At 49.1% G+C, this 23,077-nt stretch overlaps 1 protein-coding gene across 1 annotated transcript in view; it reads left to right on the top strand.

Annotated features, from left to right (window-relative positions):
* The window catches only part of shisa6 (shisa family member 6), a 32,704-nt gene extending 23,449 nt beyond the window's left edge, over positions 1 to 9,255 (top strand). The window contains exons 6-8 of the mRNA XM_076015782.1: positions 2,458 to 2,520; positions 3,862 to 3,990; positions 7,215 to 9,255. Of these exons, the coding sequence (XP_075871897.1) occupies positions 2,458 to 2,520; positions 3,862 to 3,990; positions 7,215 to 7,825 (803 nt within the window). The 3' untranslated portion in view covers positions 7,826 to 9,255. The remainder of the gene's footprint in view (positions 1 to 2,457; positions 2,521 to 3,861; positions 3,991 to 7,214) is intronic.
* Positions 9,256 to 23,077: the final 13,822 nt, after the last annotated feature.

Here is a 23,077-nt window from a genome sequence, read left to right as displayed (position 1 = left end):
GTGAGTCACAGAGTCGACTCTGGAGCCGCTGGGCCGACAGGAAGAGCCAGAGACCAGTCAGCGGGGACTGAGAAGCAGAGGGACAGGAACGGTGACCCAAAACATAGAAGAAGATGTCGATGTTTAAAGTTTTCCGTCCATTCAACTCAGCATAACGTAACGCAACGTAACTTAACACAACATAACTTAACACAACGTAACTTAACATAATGTAACTTAACACAATGTAACCTAACACAACATAACTTAACACAATGTAACTTAACACAATGTAACTTAACACCAAATAACTTTACTTAACACCAAATAACTTTACATGACATAACTTAACATAGCATAACATAACACATAACATAAACTTAACTTAACTTAACTTAACTTAACTTAACTTAACTAAACTAAACTAAACTTAACCTAACCTTAACCCGAAGATTACGCAGTTGTCAAAAAAAATCTTAACGGTCATTTTCCATCTCAAATCAACTTCCTGTTTCTTCTTTGTTTCATCTTTTCACCGTCCCGCTTGTCAGCCGTTGCTTTGTACCAAAAGCAAAGCATGAGACCTCATTATAGAAAACAATTTGCTGCTTTGGCTGCTTTGGCTGCTTTGGCTCCTTCCTGCTGCCGCCGTGGCACTGCCTCTTGATAAGAAGTTGGAGAAATACTCGGTGTGTGATTCGCTTAATTACTGCAGCCGTTAATCGTCTTTCATTGCGCGTTTGAAAGCCACAAACTGAAGCATCTTATTTTTTTTTTTGTTGTTGGCCCGAAAATATAAAGGAAAGGCAGAAAAATCATCCAGACGTTCTCATTTGTTAGTTTTAGTTACTGCAGAGTTTTTTTTTTTTCCCCCTCCGGAGAATCCTTCAATTCCACGGCGAGGATAACGGCAGCTTTGTGTGATGTTACTTCTGACATATGGATGAAGACATCAGATAAATCTGTGCTTATCCTCGTTAGTAATTCACAGACTTCAAGAAGACTCCCAGGGAGACATCGTGGGCGGAGCTTGTAGGTAAGACGGCAGGATTGAGAAAACGCTCAAAGAAATGTGTATTTTTTTTCTCCTCCCCCCCCCTTTCGATTCGCTCATATTCGTCGTATATACCGACATCTTCGGGCCTTCCGTCGGGCGAAAACCTCCGAACGTGTGTCAGAAATGCCACGTCCGGCCGCCGGGACGAGACGCCGGCGCTGATCTTCGCCGCCGCCGCCATCTCGGGGACTTTCAGAGCCGTCGCCGTCGCCATCGCGGCTCTCGGGCCGACTCCTGCGATGATCGATGAAGATATTTAAATGCAAATAAAGTGCAACAGACTCTGATCCGCCGTTGTGTCTGGTTCCGCTGCGCTGCCAGAACCCCGTCGGATGTAATTGAGTGGCGGCGGCTGTGGTGGCGGCGCTCAGAGATGATCCAGATCGCTGTTTCTGCTCCGATGACTCTTTAACCGCATCCACAAACACGCCACCGCCGCCGCCGCCGCTGTGATCGTGCCTGTTTAAAAAAGCAGCAGTTCATCAATCACGCCAGCGAAGCGGCTGCACGCTCGCAGTCCCAACTGAGCGGTGACGGGAGGTTTTTTTTAATCTGTCTTTCCTTAAACCGCTCGCTGGAGATGCAGTGAACAAATCAAAATGTCTGAGTAAAGAGCAAACAGTGACGGCGGCCCGGCGGGGGAGCCGACGACTCTCTGGAAACACTTTCCTCAACTCAAAAAGTCTTTTTGTTCTCTGTTGAAATGTCAAAAAGAGTCTTTTTTTAAAAATCTTTTTTATCTCCCTTGTTTGCCAGCAGGAGGAGGAGGAGGAGATTCCAGTCACATGATCGCTCTGCTTTAAAAAACACTTTTACTACGACTCGTCCCAAGGAGAACGACACCGCTTGCCCCGACACAGTGCCCCCCGCTGGCCGAGTAGAGGATTCTGTTCCTCTGCTTGCCTGTACCAACATCAGCACCTCTTGTTGGTCAGAAAAAGCTAACTAGCTTGCTAGCTCGCAGGCTATAGCACCAAACACTGTATGGTTCACGACAGCAGAGGGCGCCAAAGAGAGCAAAGTCAATGAAAGAGAAGAAGAAGAAAGTGGAGCTTGGCTCCAGACTGGGCCGGTAACCTTCCATCAGGGAACCGTATGATTCTCCTCCAGGCCAGCTGGTGGCGCTGTGTTGCTCCAGGCTCCTTGTTAGAAGTCGCAGCAGCATTTTAAGGTGGAAAAGCTCCAAAGTGCAGCCGTAGGAGTTTATCTCTCTGGGTCATGTGACCGGCAGACCAGATGTGTTTCGACTCGGTCTCGATTGCACCTCGGCGGCGCTTCACACACATCGGTACTTTCCATTTCCAGAAAAGTGGTTTTGATGATGATGATGATGATGATGATGAAACTATCAAGGTGACTCGGGACACTCGACCGTTTCAGGCTAAACAAGGTGTTTGAGTCCGAGCGTGTTGTCGTTGCAGGAAACCACCAGCTGGACTTCCAGCACAGCCACCTGGACCTGACGGCGCTCACTCCCAAGCACGGTGAGACTGCAGAAACACAAACTCTCTCCGTCGTCTTGCAAAAACTGTCTTCCACCTCAACAACAACAAAAAAAAAAAACCCACAAAAAACCAAGCGAAGCCGAGCGACCTGACTTGACTCTGCAGCGAGACGCAGCTCTGAACGAATGCCTGACAAACAAATTCCAGAGACGCAACCTTATCAATTTCAAGGACAAAGAGCAAATCTTTTGGCCGGGAAATTAAAATCCGAGGAGTCGATGAAATAAAGAGGGGAATAAATAAAGAGGCGGAGAAGAAAACGTCTGATTATCAGGAGGATCAAAGTGGAGTTATTGAAATACCCAAATTACCGTTACTGTGCTTCTCTAAATGCGATTTTCTTTCTTTCCCTTCCTGTTTTTGTTCCATGACGGCAGCGCCGCGGCTCTCAGCCGGTTATTACTGCGGCTTTTTTCAGGCTCCCCCCCCCCCCCGGGAGCGAAAGAGGTCGTCGGCGTGCAAACTTCTCTTAAATCCACTGAGAGCCGCCGCTGTGCCTTCGCTCGGTGGGGGGGGGATGGGGGGTGGAAATGGATTTCAACAACGCTTTTGGGCGGCGGGTGAAAAACTCTTTAGCCTGGAAGCTCCTCGGCTCAGCAGCCACTCGGCAGCGAGTGAAGAGACTTTTTTTCTCCCCCGGTTCAACTCCTGCTTTTTTGATTGGCTCCCGCCGGGAACGCCGTCCCCCTTGATTCCTTCTGTTTCCGACTCGAACAGACGAAGCGTTTGTGCAGAGTGTCACCTTTTCTTTCTCTTCTGTCACTTTTTTTTTTTTTATCTTCTCTTTCAAATGTCTGGAGTATCTCCTCAGATCATGCTGCCTTTCTCCAGTCATGTTCTTCACGCTGCTGCATTTACAATCGGTGACCTTTGGTCTGTCAAAGTCTTTTCCATCGCACTGTTTATTTTTCAGTTCATCACACACACACACACACACACACACACACACACACCTGTACACACTCAGACACGCCATATGTTCCTGGCTGCTGTGTGTGTGTGTGTGTGCGTCTCCGCCCGCCTCGCCGCAGCGGTTGCCTCCGCCATCCTATTTTTAAAATCCAGCGCAGGAGCGCCCCCCCCCTCTGGGGCCTCTTGACCCCTGACTGGCCGTCCCAAATACTGAAGCTGCAGGTGTCTGCGGCGGGAGGCAGGAGCCTCGCAGGCTGAGATAAAGGAGCTCCCAGACACACGGCTTTAGCGCTCAGCTCGCCCATGCTAACTCAACTCAACCAGGCTCCTGTTAGCCTAGCCGCACACGCTACATGGAACCTGCAGGTTGCGCTGGTAGTTAACACGCTTATGTCCCCCACCCCTAAGGGAGGCATCAGCGAGGGAACAACATCCTGACGTCGGCCACTGAGCCCTACGACGTGTCGCTGTCCAGATCCTTCCAGAACCTCAGCCACCTGCCACCCTCCTACGAGCTCGCCCTCAAGTCGGACCTCAGTAAGTTCTTCCTTCCTTCCTTCCTTCCTTCCTTCCTTCCTTTCCATTGTCCTTCCTTCTCCACTTTACTTTCTTCTGTCTTTGACTTGAATAGAATGAAACTTTATTGATCCCCCAAGGGGGAAATTCATGTTGTTACAGCAGCAGTAGAAACACAAGACAGATGTCAATGTGTCAATGTTTGTGTGCCAATAGCAACAACGCCACCGCCAATGAAATATAACAATAAGAAGAAAAGGATAAAAAAAAATGTAATAAATAGGATAAGATAAAATATAAAGTGCAATTTAAAGTGCGAAAGGGCTGTGAGTGTGTCAGTGTGTGTGTGTGTGTGTGTGTGTGTGTGTTTGCATTCTTCCCCTCCTCCTCCTCCTTCCTCAATTTCTTTCTCCTTTCCTTCCCTCCCGTGTTCTTCCTTTAATTCCCTCCTTCCCTCTTTTTCTTTTTTTTTCCATTTCCTTCATTCCTTCTATCCTTCGCTCGCCTTTTCTTCCTTCCTTCCTTCCTTCCACCCTTCACCCCTCTCATTCTTTTTTGGCCCCCGAAAAAAGGAGCACACGTTCTGCTTAGCTGACCCGATTAACAAAAAAACAAAAAAAAAAAGACCCTCATGGTCCATTACTGGGAAGTGCAGGGTGATGAGCTCCTCCAGATGTTCTGCGCTCCATCAGGCACATCACCTCTCACAGGCTTTTTAGGGAAATAAACTCCTTGACACGCGCCGCGCCGGCCATCTGACTTTAATTTGGGCTCCATCGGCAGCTGCCGTCTGCTGGCTAACGTCTACTAACGACACCGTAGCAGCTGTTTTGGTATTCTTTCCCACGGCCGACCGGCTGCAGCGCGTCAACGAGACGAGGCTGCGACGTCCGAGCGAAGCGGCAGCTCATTACCGCCGCTGAATGTGACAAACACGGACGTCTTTTTTTATATATATATATATATATATATAGATACATATATATAGAGACGAGCTGTGCAAGTTTCGCCGCTCAGACATTCTTCACCATTACATCGTCTGGCAGAGGAAAGTTTCTGGACCCACTTACATACATTTGTCTTCAAAACAAGAATGCAGAAACAGGGCTCATAGGCAAAATGTGTGTAGATTTACTGACTCGTTTTCTCAGCCAGGCCGCTTTGAGGGGAGTCTGCCTTTGGTGAAATCTGCAGTGAAAAACACCCGAGTGCCTCTTGCAAACGCCTCGTTTGACAAATGCTAAATGGAGGTAAATGCCGGCGCCAACCAAACTGCGTTCCTCCCGCTTCTCGAGGGCCTCCGCCCGCTCCGATCGTGCCGTCGGCTGCTTTTTGTACAGACTACAAAGAAAATCTTTGCAGTTTGTCGACACGAGGCCTGGCGGAGTTTGTCAACCCCTGCAGTCGGGAGGGGAGGGAACTCCCAGGGACACATAACAACAGGAAAATGTGCAGGTTAACAAAAACCCAACAGCCTCTTTTCTTCTGGCGTGGGTGTCGATTTCTCTGCGGGATCCCCAACGCGAGACTGTAATTCATCAAAATGAAGTCGGGTTTAAACTCCAAAAATCCCAAAGGTTTTGGCCACTTCTGTGACTGTGGAGGATCAATAGCTGACACGCCAACAAAAAAAGCAAAAAAAACTGGAGCTAATCTGGTTGAGTGGGCCGGGTTAATTAGCCGCCGTCAGCAATTTACTGCCTTTTTGTCGCTGCAGCGCACGTTTGGGACCCGTTAGCCTCTTGTAATCATGTGGATAGTAAAAAAAAAGAGAGAGAGAGAGAGAGAGAGAGAGAGAGAGAGAGAGAGAGAGAGAGAGAAAATGCTGCGAAAGTCATTGACTCGTTTCAGCCACTTTAAAGTGCGACGAGTGAAACGAGCCGAGTCTTAAATCTGCCCGTAAACAGGTTCGCAGGAGGCGGAGATGAACTCCGGCGGCCGTGCCGGCTCCCCCCGGAGGTGAACTGAAGCCGCGTCTTCGCTCAAGCCCAATTTTCCCTTTTGTCAGTTCAAGTCCCACGTCAGCCACCGACAATCAGAGCCGGTCGGTGGAAAGTGCAGCCTTTACTTTTTCCCGACTGGCCCACTTTGCAGGAAGAGTGTGTGCTGCCGCAACGCGTGAGAGTTCTGTTTCGTTGGCTCCTCCCCCTTCGGAGACCGCTTCGTTTCGTCGTTTGGGAGGTCCAGCCAAGAGGCACTTTTCAGCAGGAGGCTGCAAACAGAGGGCTAACTGCAGATTTGTGTTTGACGAATACTCATACCGAGTTCAGAGTGGAAAATGAAAGGGAAAGAAATCCGAATTTTTGTTGTTGTTTTTTCCGTTTCCCAGCTATAATTCCAATTTATTTTTTTTCAAAACTAACTTTGAATGGACTTCGCTGCTCCTTCAGTTAAATTGAAACCCACAGAGTGACGGAGGAGGTCGTCTGCTTGTTTTTAATCTCAGCAGTTGTACGGGCACATTTCCGACATTCACATTCAGCTCTGCAATGTTTTTGGCTTTGATCCGTTAATAGAGTCGCATCGTGTCCGTCTCTGCCGTGGCGCTCAGCGCCCTCTGGTCGAGCCTCGTTGACATTTTCCCTCCCGTAATGTCACAGCCGACGGTGAGTCCTCGGGGGGGAAGAGTTGCAGCACATCGCAAAGGGGCCCCAGTTGGGTTTGCCTCATCGAAAATGCAAGAGCGTACGTGCATACGAGGTGACCTTCCGTCTTCCCCGAGCACCGAGCTGGTGAGACAAACAAGTCCCGCCTTCCCTCTTACGCCGCTCGTTAACAGCACAGGACGGTCCTGAGGCGGCCGTTTGACCTCCGGTTATGAGCTGCCACCGGCGTAACAAGTCCCTCAGCCACAGGCCTTAATGAGAGACCTTCTGTGCTAGCGCCCCCCTGTGGCCACACACCGGCAGCAGAGATAACGGCCAAACACGACTTGACTGTCACCCCCAGTCCAGGAGGAACCAAGCTCTTCCTGGAACTAAAGCGCTTGTTATCCGCCCTGGCACGCCCAGTTTGGGTGTCCCGCAACGTGATGCCCTCTAGACCAGACCTGGGCAAAGTAGGGCGAGTCGACGAAACCTTGCCGGGACTTTAACGCGATTCTCCACCAGCACCACCAAAATGTAGAGTTTTAATAAACAATGTCTTACTCATACTCTTAGTCTACAAAGACAATTGGACAGTCTAGCGCCCCCTCTGGTCTCGGGTGTTGTCTCTTACTCTTTGTGTCTCCTGGTTCCCACCAGGTGATAAGGACTTGGACGACTACTACCCCAGGAAACATCTCCATCCGGACTACATCAGCCAGGGACCCACCCACATGGTCAAACTGAGTGACGAATCCCACTACCAGCACCACCAGCAGCGCCAGCGACCACGTCGGGTCCAGCGGGCCATGTCCCAGGACCACGTCCTGTCCCCTCCCAGGACGCCGCGCCGCGGGGACTACGGCCTGTCCTCCTACGGCGCCATGGCGGCCAACGCCTACAGCAGCAGCCGCCACCTGTCGGACGAGCAGCTGCTGTCGGCTGACCGCCTCCACTCCCAGGATCCCTTGCTGTTGTCTCCGGCCATGAGGCGCGACAAGTTCCGGGAGAAGGCCATGGCCCGGGCCATGTCCCATGCCGACATGCTGATGCCCGTCACGCCGGTCATGGACCGCCACAAGGTGACCAAGATGCACTCACAGCCCAGTGCCTGTAACGACTCCTACAACACGCTGACGGTCAACCACCAGGGCGGCGCATCCAAACGCCAGGCCTTTGCCTCACGACGGACACACACGGTGGACCACCTGCAGTACGTTTCGGGCCACCACACATACCGCACTGCCAGCAAGAACGAGGTGACAGTCTAGCACCCAGCGGAGCTTCGCCCCGAGGGATTACGTCCCAACAGGACCCTCCGGGTGTCCCTCGGCAGAGCTCGTCTGTCTCCCGTTGCCAAGGACAACCTCTTCCTGCTTTTTTAGCAAAAGCTTCATGTGTTCTCTGGACTTTGGGTGTCAAGTACCAAGGCCCCTCCAAAGCGAAGACGTTCCTCTCTTAGAGCATCATAAGGGCTTAGCACGCAATGGAGGGGAAATCCTCGAATCGTTCGAGTCCAACTTTTGGCGACGTCCACAGAATATTTTTTAAACCGGACACGGAAATGGAAAGGAATTATCTCAACTTTATAAATACATATGAATACATTATATTTACTATTTGTATTTTCAGTCCTTGTTATAGCTTTAGAGATTCTCATTGGCTGACATACTAGCACTTGAGTCGGTGCCTCTTCTATCGTCCCATTTCGGCGATGAAGGTGGATCCGTGGGTTAAAGAAGCACAATTAGTTTATCTCCTGGTTTGCTCCTCCTAGCCGGGTTGTTTTACTGGCCACAATATATCGGCTTCGTAGCGAGCGCAGCGGTTATTTATGTTGTGTACGGTAGATGGTTGTAAATAGGCTACGCTCAACAGCATAATAGCAGAGAAACCGAGAAAAAAAAACACACACTAAAAAAAAGTTGGCAGTTTGGCATCGTTCTGTTTTTCACCCAGGTAATATTCAAGGAATTAGCAACTTTTAGGTAAGATTCCATGGTAACATTACTTCCACAGACATCTTCAGAAATGTTTGGGTATATTTGTACGGGGATACTTCGTCGCGCTTAAACTGTGTTGGTAGCTGATAGAATAAATTTGCATACACGAGTTGGCTAGCTGTCTTGATTAGCTTACGTTTATCGACTCGCGTATTCAGTTGCTTTCTGCTCAGGCAGTGAATGGCCAGCCGCTTCCATCTCTACATATCAAGTACTCCGTGTGGGAGCTGGCTGCGCGAGGGTCACGTTTGATTGACCGAAGCAATCACCGCCACTGCCGCCGCAGAGGACACGCCGCTAGTCAATCAAGCATTAATAAAAACTGTGAACTGTTTTGTCCAGATGTTTTCATTAAAGCAATGCCTTATCGTGTGGACTCACATCTGCCGGTGATTGAACAATCATGCTCTGGTCGCTCTTTGTCTCACATTTGCTTTGGTTGATTCATGTACTGTGCAACATTATTAATCATCATTTAGCAACCGTCTAGTGGTCAGGGATGCCGAACTGATAGCTTAAAATTAGCAATGTATTGAAATGTGTGAGGAAAATCAAATATTCTGATTCAAGTGCCGAGAAGTGAGTCAATGTCAAGATGTCGAGATAATCACGTCAGCGATCGAAACATTTTGCTCCCCAGTCAATCCCAACAGTTTAAGATTTATCTTTTTTTTTTACCTGACAGGAAGTACTGGTTTAAATCTTAGCGGAGCCCGAGTCAACACGATTGGACTTGACGTGCTGTAAAGCAGGTGTTAGCAGATAGCTCGCTATGGCTACACGATGCGAATAAATCACATTATTTTTGATTGCAGCGGACTTTGGCAAAGACTCGTTCTAACCCTGACCCAATCAGAAGCAATTTGGGGCGGCCCTTTGCTGAGAGTTCCACCATTCCATTAACATCACGTGGAAAAAGCCCTCGCCGATGATCCCAAAAGGCCTTAAATGTTGGTAAACATGTTGTCTATGAAGCTTTCCCAATAAAAATCTTTGTATTCTTCAAGTTTCCCGTTGTCCGGGTTCCTCACGTCAACAAAATCCCTGCACCTCTCTGGATGTCACACTCGAAGGGAACTCTCGCTGTTTGTCATTGGGCGCTGATGTCGTCTTGGGGTTTTTTCGTCTTCTTTCACATTTTATCAGCTGAATGGGGAGGGGGGGGGGTAATTGTCAAAATAAGTTTTATTTTTTAACTGATTGTAAGATGGATGTACTTGTTTTGTTGTTACTCTTGGTCTTTATTAAATGATGTCAACACAAATAATCTTTTTTATTTCCAATTCACTGTACTTGTGTTGTGGTTGGTTGGTTTTTGAGGGGGAGTTCTTAAAGTGCTAACCGAACATTTTCACCTGGTGGCCACCGACATCTGCTCTCTTTTGCTTTTGAACGATGTCTTGAATGGTGTGTGTGATGATTGGCTGGGTGTTTCTTGTTTTTTTTTGGCAGTCCCGTGGTCGTCTCTGGTTGCCCGTGCAGGAGGATCTTTCAGCAACAGCTCGGCGTGGTACAAATACTGAGCTCAAGGTGTGTGTTTGTCCGACTGGAACAATGCAATTCAACCGTTGCTTCATTATTTTTTGGGGATGTTTGAAAACTGTTAAAGCACATTGTGTGTATTGCATACATCTATTTAATTACATATAGGCCAAGTGTCTTTCATATATTCAGTATCAGTAGTCCTTGATGGCATCATGCTAACAAACATTCCCCTAACAGTTCCTCTACCGTGCAGAACGTCACAATTTCACAAAAAATAAAACCATTAACTAATGAGCTGGAGAGAGAGTGACAGAGGGAAAGACTGAGAGAGAAACTCAACCCCTAACAGCTGTTCTATCATTTTAGGACTAAGACAGCACATTAGACATGTTCAGAGGCTCTGAAAAGCTGAACTCTGGTTCTCAGGGTGGTGGAGAGCCAGCGGTGAAACCAAGCAGAGACCCACTTTCCAGAGGTAAGACCTCGTTTCTGCTTGCACTGATTATCTTTGCTCCAATTTCTGACGCCGCTCCTGTTAAAATGGCAATTACAGCAGGAAGATTTAGAGGTTAAACGACTTGGGAACGTCGTTCGCGTCCCAAAAATATCTCCTGAGCTGTGTCATGTGATTCTGGGACACAACCGGCAGAAAGGTTTTCCTCCTCCTGCAAACTCATGCTGCACGTCTGTGTCAAAAACAAACAAACAAACAAAAAAAAAAAAAACAGCTTGGTACTGTAACACTTCCGTCCTTACTGTTTGTAGTGTACTCGTGTTCAACCGTTGTTCAACAAGCGTAGTATACTGGGAGGAACTGTGAACAAAACAGCAGGAACGTTTTCATGAATTCATTTTTCCCAGTAGTGAGGTTGTAGAAAAAGCAGAACTAAAATAACTAAACTCGAGTTTCCTCTGAATTTTCATTCATTCATTTTCCAGTGCGTACACGCGTCAGCTGCAAAAATAATAATAATAATAATAAACTTTACTTTTGTACAGCGCTAAATCACAACCAAAGGCGTCTCAAAGCGCTTTATACAATCAGAGAGAACCAACCGGGCCCCCGGAGCAAGCAAGATCCGACAGTGGCTGGGAAAAACTCCCCAAAAAGAGATGGTTTGGGGTTTTTTTTAGCCTTTTTTACACAAATTTCAGATATTTCAGACATATATATATACATACACACACATTACTTGCACACATATATATGTATAGAATTTTAATATTTTATATTTGTTTATGTTTATATTTTCAGCAATTCTTCCAACAAAAAAAAAAGGTGGTTGGTTCTGAAAAATTCCACATCCATCAAAATCTCAGAAATTGTGACAAAGTTTTCTCAAAGTTTTCAATATAAGGCGGACAGAAAGGTTTCATTAAGAAACAAACAAACATTACTAGGTATATAATCTATAAAAGGAAAAAAAAACCTGAAGTTAACAATGTATGTCACCGGGTCTGAGAACCAGCCTTGCGGGACACCACCACACGAGACCGGAACCTCCAAGTTCTCTCTCAGCAACAAACTACAAACAAGAAGTATGGCCTGAATTGCAATCACTGCTGACAAACACACAAACGGACAGAGAATTCCATAACTTTGGCCACACTGCTCCTCCGTTCCCATCACGTCCCGGAACCACCCGGTGGCTCTTTGAAATTCACGGAGGACGCAAGCAGACAAAACATTTCCCGCAATGGCAGAACAAAACGCTGTGATTACAACAGTGACCACACAATCGGCCCTCCAGTAATGGTCCATTTGCATTTAGATGGAAAGAGCGGAACAAGGTTATTTGGACTTGTGGCCCAAACGGAGGAGCAGCGGTCAAACATTTGACCATAAAACAACTTAATTGCGCTGCTGCGGTGTCCTTATCAGGCAAATTAATTCAGCGCGCAGTCCGAATGATCCCCTTCATCAGGGATGAAAAAAGCCACGCGCCGAGCCAGAGTATTTACATTCCGAGCCAAAGCGACACTCTGCCCTCGGTATCGTCGATCAAAGCGTCAAGGGAAAAATAAAAAAAAGGTGTTGGCCGAGTGTTGAAGAAAATGTCCGTATTTGCCCGTAAATTGTGTTGAGCTATTGTGTCCGATGTTTGACCTTTCCGGTTCTTCAAAGAGGACAATCCTCTGGGATCGGCCTTCACTTTTTTTCTGTCTTCTCTCGCACTTCACACTATTGTTGCCTTGTTCCAGGCGACAGGATTGAAAAAAGGCCCCGGCTGGTCTGACAGACAGGACCGGATACGATCTCCTCTGAGGGATTGACGAGCCCAACAAAGAGCAGATGTCCGGGCGGTAGAAGACATTCAGAGACGCAGTTTAACGCCGTGCACGTCGGAATTATTGATTGTGTTCTCTTTTTTATCAGAGGTTCAGCTGAAGGCAAAGACAAAAAAAATTGAGTGGTGTTAGTTAGTTGAATTGAGCCGGTTTAATTGAAACCTCTTCAGTTCAGAGTTCCGTCTCGGAGCCCGTCACACCGTGACCGGACCTGTATTTCCTAGTATTTCCTTGTCTGGCACAGTTCAACAACACCAAACAACTCGTTTTGTTGAGGATAAGAAGGCGGAGCTACAAGCAGGGTTCAGCCGTGAGAGAAACAGGAAGCTGCCAGAACTAAATACGCTAAAGGCTTTTGGACACAGTTTAGTTGAGCTCCGCCCACCCTCGAAATCTCAACAATGTCTTGCCAAAGCACGGTGTCGGAGTCAATAAAGAGACGAAGGTGGGAGGCCGGTTTCCTCTGCCGTCCAGGACAAAACCAGAGCAGAAAGCCACATCTCAGCCCCAATTCCAGCAGACGGAGCAGGAATCGGACATCCGCTGGTTATTCACGGTTGACCGAGCGCCTAGTTGCAGCAAAGTGGGCATTGTTGTGTTCAAATGCCGAGAGTTAATAGAGAGCAAGAGAGAGTGTTTGAGGAACCCAGGAGTGTAAACACAGAGCTTTTCACCGGTGACCACAGCACCAGGGGGGGGGGAGGGTCCCCATCGTCCGGTGGTCCCATGATGAATGCGGCTAATAGCCGAGGCAGTTTCATTGTAGTGCACAGGCACACACTCACACGGTGTATTGTTGTGTGTGAGGCGGCTGGTATTGATCCCACTGACATACAGCCACAGCGCCGCTTAAATGAAAGCAGTCAATAGTCGAGCTGTCTGCTGGAGCGGCCGCGAGTGTTTCTGCACCGGAATGGAAAGCCATGAATGAAGAAACATTTTTTTTTTATTGGGGCCGTGTAAGTACGGCTAAAGAGGAAAATCCAGCAGGATCGATGATGGCAGCAGACAATCAGAAAGTTCAGATTTTTTGTTTTTTTTCTGTTTCCTTCCTTCTGAGGTGTTTTTTAGCGGTCTCAGTGTCCTGGGATCCAAACGGAAGTTCGGGACCGGAGGGAATCTGCAGGATGTTTGATTTTTGCTCGACCGCACTGAAAAGCACTGACTGTCTTGACAGCAACAGTTTTGCCTGCAGGGGGGGACCTCAGGGGATCTTGCTATGCTATGCTATCCCTCCTCCGCGTGGCTAACTGAGCTAGCTAGCGAGCACAAACAATTTCGAGGGTTTTGAGACTAAGCTGGTATGTCGGGTCTGCGAGTCGCGCTGGCTCTGTGATACATGAAAAAACAAAACTTCAAACTTCAAATCGCAGCTAGGGAGAAACTGACCGCCGCAAACAGGAGCGACAGTCGCGAGTGACGCCGGTGTGACGCGTCGGCAAAGTGCAGCAATCACCTTGAACCTGACTTCACCACCGTCAAACTGGCCTCAGTCCATCACTGAGTTTGTCTTTGGTCTCTGCCATTACAGCTAATGGTTCCTTTGTGTGTGTGTAGGGGGGGGGCGCGCGAGAGGGGTAATGAAGCGCCAGCATTTTGGAGGGAAAAAAAAAAAATGATCTGAATGACCCTTTAGCACAAACTCGTTAGCGAGCTCCACATCAGAGCGAGCGAGCACTTTACTGCTTTTATAACCCTCTAAAAATTAGGACATGAATGGTTACGAAGCGGCGATTCCGAACGGCCAATAAGCCGTGACGCCCGTGCGATTCGACTAATTCCGCAGTGAGGCCTAGCGAAGCGGCGGCGGACCGACGAGCCCCGACTGCTCCGACTGCTCCGTTCACGCCTCAGCTGCTCCGACCACAGTCGCAGGTTTTTGGAGACTTTGAACCGCCAAACGATGATGATAATTGCGACAATTAGCCGGAAGAGGTGATTAAAAGTCCCTCCTCAGATGTCTCGGAAAATATCCCCATCAGTGGGGAGAACACTTTACGCTACACTTTGAACTGCTGGAAACTTTTGCCGAAACAAAGACGGCATCCGACCTCCTCCTCCTCCTCCTCCTCCTCCTCCTTCTCCTCCTCCTCTGGTGACGGAGTCACTGCCGGCGCCGGGAAGGAGAAAAAAGAAACTCTCTTTTTATGAGGTTCACGTCCCACGGAAACCATCTTCCATTACAGTGGGAGCCTCCTGCCGGACTGATGAATTAATATCCCCGCTGCAAACACCCTCATTAATCACAACAAACAATTCAGTCCTGGGATAACGGCGTCACTCCTCCTTCTGCTCCTCAAGTGCCTGCAGGGGATAAAAAAAAGAAAAAAAATGCAGTGAAAAAAAACCAAAACAACGGCATCATCTGCGTGTAAATGGAATCCGTTCTGTCGCCGCTATTGGGAGAGCGGCCATCGCCATGATGGATTGATGCCAAATTGAAAATACAATAAAGAGAAGATTTTCATGGATGTGACGCTCTGCTGCTAATGCTGCTGCTGCTGCTGCTGCTGCTGCTGCTGCTGCTGCTGCTGCCTCCAGCGCTTTGAAGACAATGGAAGGAGGATGTTGGTCGTTTCACAGACCGGACCGTTTCAATCTGATCCTCCAGCCTTTTGTTCAGTGGTGAAGTCATGCGTGTGAGTGAGTTTACTGTCTGTGAGCTGTCATGTTGCTCATCCAGGAGATTCACGGTCATTTTTTTCCCCTTCGAGATAAATCGACCAAAGTTTTCAACAATTTGGCAAAAAAAAACAAAAACCATCAATCATCAGCAATGATGGAGGCGAACCTTGACATGAATTCCAGCATTTATGGGTTAAGGTCATTACACCAACAGGACGATGCCTCGATTGGCTGCTCAGGACTCCGCCCCTCCGACTTTGACTCCGACTTTGGCCCCAAACGATGTCACTGGGGACCTTTGACCTCCTCGTAACTGGGAAGCTTTTTTCAAGCACATTTTCACGGAACCAGGCCCAAGTGGAGGCGGTGGAGCCGCCCTGCTGGCGACCTGCTCCGCCTACGACTGACTCACCGGCAGAAGGTGACATGTTTTCTCTTTCGCCTGTCACTCGCTCGCTCCGCCACGCCGGCGGCCTGAGGGCAAGACGGATGTCTCTGGAGGCGAACTGTCCTAGATTCCAAAAGACGCTGCGTGACCTTGATTCGCACGAAAGTGGGAGCCCGACGGAGCACTGATTTATTTCCCCCCCGAAGTCTGGAGGGAGGGGCAGGGGAGGCTGCGGCAGAGCAGCCTACTTTACCGAAGAGCGCCGCACGCTGACCGACATCCCAAACGTGGTCGGCGAGACCCGACAAGCTGCTGAGGAGGTTCCGACTCTCACAGAGACACTTTGAAATGCCGTCACTCTGACTGGCAGGAAACAGCTTCAGTAAATCTTTACTGAAACTTTATCACGGAAATCCTGCTGGGTGCCTGCGCCGGTTTGTTTTGATTCAACTTTCTTTCTTCAAAATCCCTGTCAAAAAAAAAAAAAGATCTTCTCTTCGCTCCATTCGCCCTTGACCTGAAGTCCCTCCAGCTCTCTGACAAACCAACTGAGATGGTTTCGGGGTGTTGTGCCTTTCCTGAGATGTCCGACTGTAAACCAGCCAGAGGGACTCGGGGTCCCATCTGTCCCGGAACACCTCGGTTCCCCCTGGAGGTTCTGCACAGTGTCGCTGGTGAGGAGGAGGTCCAGAACAGCCTGTCCAGCCCCGTGGCCGCCCCTCCTGTTTGACCCCAGACGGACCTGATGACCTCACAGCCGAGGAGTCTGGGCCGAGCTTCAAGGCCGAAACTGTCAAACCAATCGGCGTCGCTGCTGCAGGAGGAGGGGGAGGAGCTTCAAGAGAGGTGCGGTGGTGACAATACGAGTGTGGGAGGCGACGGCAGTATGTTGAGAAAATTAAACCCCTGCAGAAAATCATCAGTTTGTAAAACATGGCTGCACAGATTGTTCTCCCATTGAAGGAAATGAGAATTTTTCCTGAAATCTGAGGACGAGCTCTGATTGGCTACTTGTGACAGACAGCTGGTGTTTTCAGATATTGGACCAAGAAACGAATGACATTGAAACGTTGCCAGGTCAGTGGTCTAGTGGTAGAGTGTCCGCTCTGAGACTGTGGTGGGTTCGATCCCTGGCTGGGTCATACCGGAGACTGCATTTCAGGGGATGATGGGTGGAGAACAAATTCCACATCCTTTGGGATGTGACAATTACTTTAACTTTAACGTTCCTTTTCTATAAACAAATAAAAATGACAAAGGAAAATAAAAAAATAAAATAAAAAAAACCTCTCTTAGACATCCGTCCAATCACATCGCAGAGTCTCAGAGTCTCTCGTTCTCTGCCGCGAGTATCGATCGGACCGCAGTGAGAGTCCAGTCCAGCTAGGAGGGGGAAATTCACTCCGTGGCCGAGTCCAACGTTTGAGACCAGATGACCTTGGTGGGCGTGCAAGTCAGCGAGGCGACCTCTGAGAAAATAAGCCGCCTCCTCCCATCAGTTGGCTACGACGGCGACGGCGACGGCGGCAGCGGCATGGAGAGCAAATGATGAGATTCATAAGCGGCGGCGCCGAGGTCAAACCTCTTTGTTTGGCGGCGTAGAGAAAAATTAAAGGCGGCACAACAATTTGGTGGTGAGACGGGAGCGTGGCGGCGGAGGACGGAGCTCGTGAATAATTCAGTGTGTTTGATGGAAAATAAAGTCACGGGATCCAGAACTGGTCTGGTCCGGATCAAAGGTGCAGGAGGCGTTGTGATTACAGCGAGACTCGAGAAGAATCATGGGGAGGGGGGGGAGCACGCTTGGGGTTTTTTTTGTGTGTGTGTCCTGTGGAGAGTGACATCATTAGAAAGCACTCAGTCGTGATGTCACCTGATTGATCGACTGATTGATCGACCGATCGTTAGTGGCTCTGAGGGGAGGTTTGCTCGAGATTCCGCCCGTGAGGTGGCGAGCCGGGCTGGGAGCGCTCTAATTGGTCCAGCGTCTCCCGCAGGTGGCTCGGCGCTCGACCAGGCGCCCGGACCCGCCGCGGCGACATCGACCGCTCGCCCGCCCGCCTGCACCCCGCTGGGTGAGAGAGAAAGACGGCGAGTGCAGCCGCTCCTTTTAGCTCCCGATGGGTTCCGCCGCTCGATGCCATCGATCCGTCGCCCGCCACTCGCTCTGGGGGGAATTAGCATTTGAAAAGGAACCTCCGTCCGTGGCAAGCGGCGGATTGAATGGACCAGAGGTGGCGGTCGGAGTGGGGAGGAAGTGAGGGGGTTTGAGGCGGGGTCGGGAGGTGTGTCTTCATCAAGGGTGACACACGTTTAAGTCCGGACCAGCTCTCATTGTCTCGGGTCCAGGAAGTCACAGCTCCACTCAGAGTCGTGACCTTGCCGTGGATTCTCCTGTTTCCGTGACAACGTCATTTTTTCTGGAGGAGTATCATAATAATAACAATATTTCTAAGTAATTAAGTATTACATGTAATATAGAATTTATCCAGGAGCTTAACAATAATGTTGTCGTCCTGTGACGCTTGGTCTTGGTCTCCAGACCACTTTTTTAAGGGTCTCGTCTCAGACTTGGACTGGACGGACTGGGGATTTTCAAACAAGACCAGTGGAGACTCAGCCAACCTCTGTAATGACACGATAATAACAGAAAAGAATCCAGCTGCTGCTGTTTTACACTCTGTTGGTGACACCCAGAGTGACGCCCTGGGCCTTTATTCCTAGGGGGCAGGGTGGAGGTCTTGGTCTCCATCTCGATACTTTCTAGTCTTAATGATGTCTTGGTCTCGGTCGCCGCTGTCTTTACGACAACGCCACTTAAAAATGTTACGTTGTATCGTCTTTCTTTTCGTAAACTCTTTGCGCGTTTGCGTGTTTGTGTGTGTGTGCGTGTGCGTGTGTCTTACCTAGAATCACATACTAACCCCGAGCACTGGACAGACAGAAGAGTCTGAGACCGCTCGCTGCATGTGCGCTCCACCCAGGCGCGTGCATAAACAAACAGAAACCAGCCTCGGTGCGCGCCGTCATCTGCTGGTGTGTGAATAAAAGTCTTGCTTTGTTTGCCGTGTGTTTGCCACTCTGCTGCCTCGTCCTCGCTTCCCAAACAGACACGAGCACATGACTCAGCACGGACTCACCGTTAGATAACATCCCAGAACGGAATCATCAAATTATTCATCTCGAGTGTGAAAATCGGCCTTTGAGTGCTCCGGCACTCCGGCACCGCTCACCCACTGAGCAGAATCCCGTCGTGTCCTGATAATCCGGCTTGTGTCGGTGCTGCTGAGCTGCTAAGTCGCCCCCTACTGGTCAACAAACACATATGCAGTACACACACACATACGCTGAGTTTCCGAAGGGAAAAACATCTTCTCATCATCTTTGCATTTCTTACACAATGCAACATCTGTGATGGAACGAAAACACGGGGTCGGGTCGGCTGGGATCAGCTCGTTGCATGGCAACCAACACAAGGTCGCCTCAAGGTCGCCTCAAGGTCACCCTGCCTTTTCGATTTTTGCCGAGAAAGCGAGAGAACGCAAAGAGGCCGGCGCTAGCGAGGGCAATGCTAGCTGAAGCAACGGCTGTGGCTGTTGCATAGCAACCGCCGTGCGCGCAAGTCGGCAGGCAGGAGGCGCCGCTCGGCTTCCCGCTGGTTTCAAAGATCAACGTTGATGACACTCAGCCTCCGTCTCCACCACACTTTGATCGCAAGGCGGCGGCGTCAGACTCCCCTTGACTGTCATGTAATAAGTGTGTATTGCTTGTCATATTATAATGATAGTTATAGTGATTCTGGCTAGATCTTCTCACAGTGAACAACAGCACTTGTCTGCCAGTGGAGCTTCTCCCTGCGATCATCGTGTCCTGGCGATAGAATAAAATCTACGTCGGGGCCAAGAGTTTACACCGTCGCACAACCTCCTGCGAAAATACTCAAACTAGTTCCTCATTTTTGCCACTTTCAATGGAAGTCACGAAAAACAGAACTTACATTTGAGATATAGATAGATGTGTCTCAAAAAACAAAAAGCACAAAAAGCAAAAACGTGAGCTTGTTTTGGTCGCCCAGCTGCAGCGATTCCTCTCCGTTTGCCGACCAAAGGGTTTTTTTGGGTTTTTTTTTTAAAGCGTTTAGTGTTTAGGATCAAAACGTGTTTTTCCCGACTTACACCCCGACTTTGAGAAGCTTACTAGCTGTGAAAACACTGGCCTCCCTCTGGGCCAACAAATCCGCAGCCAGCGGGGACCACCAACCGTCAAGAACCAGCTTCCCCACTGAAGTCTGTCAGAAAGGAGACACGGAGCCGAGCCATTGATCTGTTTACACTAATCTGTGTGCTCGCGGCTCCTGCAGCATCCACTCGCTGCCTCGCCGCCTCTTTGAAACGCCTCACGGCGGCCACCGACCTCCGGCGGCGAGAGGAGCATCCAAGCCCTCTTTGAGGAGGTGGAGGGTGGCGAGGAGTTGACGAGCCGCTATCATCATCGTCGAGGCAGGAAAACAGAAAAGCTACCATTTGATTTTCACACGCATTTTATACACTGCATATATATTTATATATATATACTGTATATATGTTAATTGAAGCTTTCATTTCATTATGTGTTGTCGGGCTAAACGTTGATGACATTAGAGGTTGGTCTGAAATCAAAGCTGACAGCAACTTCATTGTTTCTCACGCTGGAGGTTGTTAGATGGCGGAGTGATGAACACACACACGGATCTCGTTGTGTTTCCATGGGTGACGGAACATGTAAGCTACGGCTGTTTGCCTCCCGTCCCCTCTGGGATCACTCAACGACGGGGAAAATAGAAAAAAAAAAAAGCTGTAAATATGCAAAGCAGATTAATTAGCTTCCCAAGGTCATGTGTTTGTAAACCGGCGGTGTGCTGAGCTCGGGCTCCACCGCAGAAGAGTAAACACCTCCGCCTCCGCGTGAGTTTTTAAGAGATGTTTGTTTGGGAGTTAACGAGGCTCGGCGCCGATCCTTCGTTTGGCCGGAGAAGTTGGCCCGGTTAATCCGGTGCCTGGAACAGAGTAACGAAGAGCAGGAGGGTGGGGAGAAGAAAATGGAAAAGTGAAGGTTGAAGTTGTTAGAGCATCTTAGTTCTGGTGGCTTTAACCCAGCAGTGCACACGCAGCACCTACGAGTCGGCACCTCGTTTGAATCCAGCCGGGCCGAACCGACCGACCTGGCGTGCTGACTCAAGACTGGCCTGATTAGCTCTAATCTGCAGCCAGCCACCCATGTGTTTGTCTTGTCGAGGCAGGATTGGGCTGATACCTGTGTGCCGGCGTGCAAACATCCCCGCTGCACTTTTTCTTTTCTTTTTTTTTTTTCTGCACCGACAAGTCAAATAAAACAAGCTTTTGATTCCTCAGGATCTTCAAAAGCTGCATGAGATGCGGGTGTGACAGCGTTTTAATTTCTCCTTACGTGTTTCGTTTGCGTTTTATGACGATCCATCGACGGGCGTTCAATTTGTCCAGGATAAACGCTGCCAAGCCCCAGCTGCCAGGCTGCAGTTTTGACGAGGACGATGTGCGTTCGACGTCTGGGCTCCTGGACTCGCTGGTTTGGGATTATTAATCCGATGAAGACTGAAGTGTGTCGACTCCAGCTCGATGGCTGGAATAAAGTCCAATAAGTCAAACAAACCCGATGTTGAGGAATGCGGAGAGAGGAAACGTCCTGCGGCTGAGCAGAAAAACACACTCAGAAGTCAATTTGCTGAAATTTGCTGAAGCAGCAGCCTAGCCAAACCTCCAAACCTGATACAAAAACTGTGAAAAACAGTTCAGAGTGTCCCTGGAGAGCCTGACCTTCGTGACTGAACCCATGTAGTGGTCAGTCTACGACTACAACTAGTTGCACTAAACCTCCGACGATCACACCCGGAGTAAAGCCTTTGGAAGTGAAATTACCTCTGCGTGTCATATACCCCAGTGACACCTTAACTAGGCTACTGTAGCTGTTCTGGAAGAGGACCAACAGCCCCCAAAGTCCAAAGGCATAAACTTACAGGACAAATAAGAAGGAAAAAAAAGGAGGTTAGCGGTAAAACAGGACAGCGCAGCAAGCAATCTAACTTGTTTGTTGCCCCCGCAATGTAACGTAATCAGTCGAGCAGAAAGTCCAACTCTGGGCACATCTTACTGGAGGGCGCTCACGAGCTTCAGTTGCTGCTAACAGTTACCATAGCAACAAAGCCCGGGTTAACAAGAAGCACAAGTGCTCCCCCTGGGGAGGAAGCTGTGGGCGTTTTTTTACACCGCTAATCTGCGTGTTGGAGTCCAAATCAGTTGGCAGACTCGCAAGTTTTCCCCATTGCCCAATTGCATTGTTTGAACCCAAAGCCAGAATCTTCAGGGTCGTTAGGGTTGTCACCCGACGTGCTGGTCACAATTTATTGCATTGGTATTTGCGAGCCAAGGGAGGAGTGTCCCTTGATTTCTCACGGGATGAGGAAATCTCTTTTTTTTTTTTAAATATAAAAAAAAAATGGATCTGCAGAAACTGCGTAACCTCCTCGCTGCGGACATCATTTGGGCCGTACATCAGAGCTAATGAGCACTTAATTAGCGCCACAAGGAAATCTTGTGCTGCTTCACGTGCCTCCTGATGACAATGCTTGCCGCATTTTTGGCTGCGATCGAGTTTCTCTCTCTCTCTCTCTCTCTCTCTCTCTCTCTCTCTCTCTCTCTCTCTCTCTCTCTCTCTCTCTCTCTCTCGAGATACCAACTCTTAGAACCAATTCCACCAGGAGGTTCGGACTCAGTCGTTTCCTCACACAGCTCACAAGTTTAATTGATGTCTGGTCACCCACTAAAGCAAACCAGCCACTCTAACAAGGGAACCCCGACACGGTTGTGCAGTCGTAAGCGGAGCTCCAATGCGAAAATACCCTGTTTTTACACTTTTACACGACAGAGCAGCAAAGTTCCAGCAAACACTCTGGAGGCAGCGAGCGGTGCCTGCCTAACCTGGGGAGACACTGCCCCCTATGGTCCGGATGGTAGCACAACAAGATGGTTCCGACCAACAACTCTTTTTTTCTTCTTTTTTTTTAATGCAGTAAAACATTCCATTTGGATGTGCTTTTAATGCATTTTAATTAAACACAACAGGGGCTTCCTACACTTGGCTGCTTGATACATCCGCAGACAGATGAGCGTGATCGGGAGAAAAGGATACAGCCCACTTAAACGGCCCATTAAATAGAATTAAGCGCGTCCTAATGGCGAGATAGTGCAGTACATTACACCCAGTGGCTGGGTAATTTGTCACACTGTTAACAGAAGAAGCCGGTTGGTTCACACTGAGGCTCAAATCGCCGGCTAATTAACTCACCCTCCTCTGAGGAGCGTCGCCGAGAGCGAACGCTGACAAGCAAGAGTGGCGTTGTTTGCCCTCGAGACAAAACGTGTGCGAGTACTGCCCTCTGCTGGACCAAATCTCTCATCACACATGTGTCACGTCCCTTTCTTTTCTGGCGTTGTAATGGCAGTCGGTCTGCGACGCACAGGGCCACTTTCCTCAGGTCCCTGTCCTGAGAAATGGTTTCAGAGGAGGGGGGGGGATCATGTTCTGATCGATGGCCATACGGCAACACGCTCGCAAAAAAACACAACGTGATGGGTTGTTAAGTGGGAGCAAGAGTGTCATATTGCAGCAACATCCCTCCTTGATTCCCCCCGCGGCTCCCTCCTCCAGGGAGGAATTCA

This window comes from Nelusetta ayraudi, unplaced genomic scaffold, assembly GCF_046127955.1.
Source record: "Nelusetta ayraudi isolate G7.1 ecotype Tasmania unplaced genomic scaffold, CSIRO-AGI_Nayr_v1 ptg000195l, whole genome shotgun sequence".
NCBI lineage: Eukaryota > Metazoa > Chordata > Actinopteri > Tetraodontiformes > Monacanthidae > Nelusetta > Nelusetta ayraudi.
This window is presented reverse-complemented; position numbering and strand designations above follow the sequence as displayed.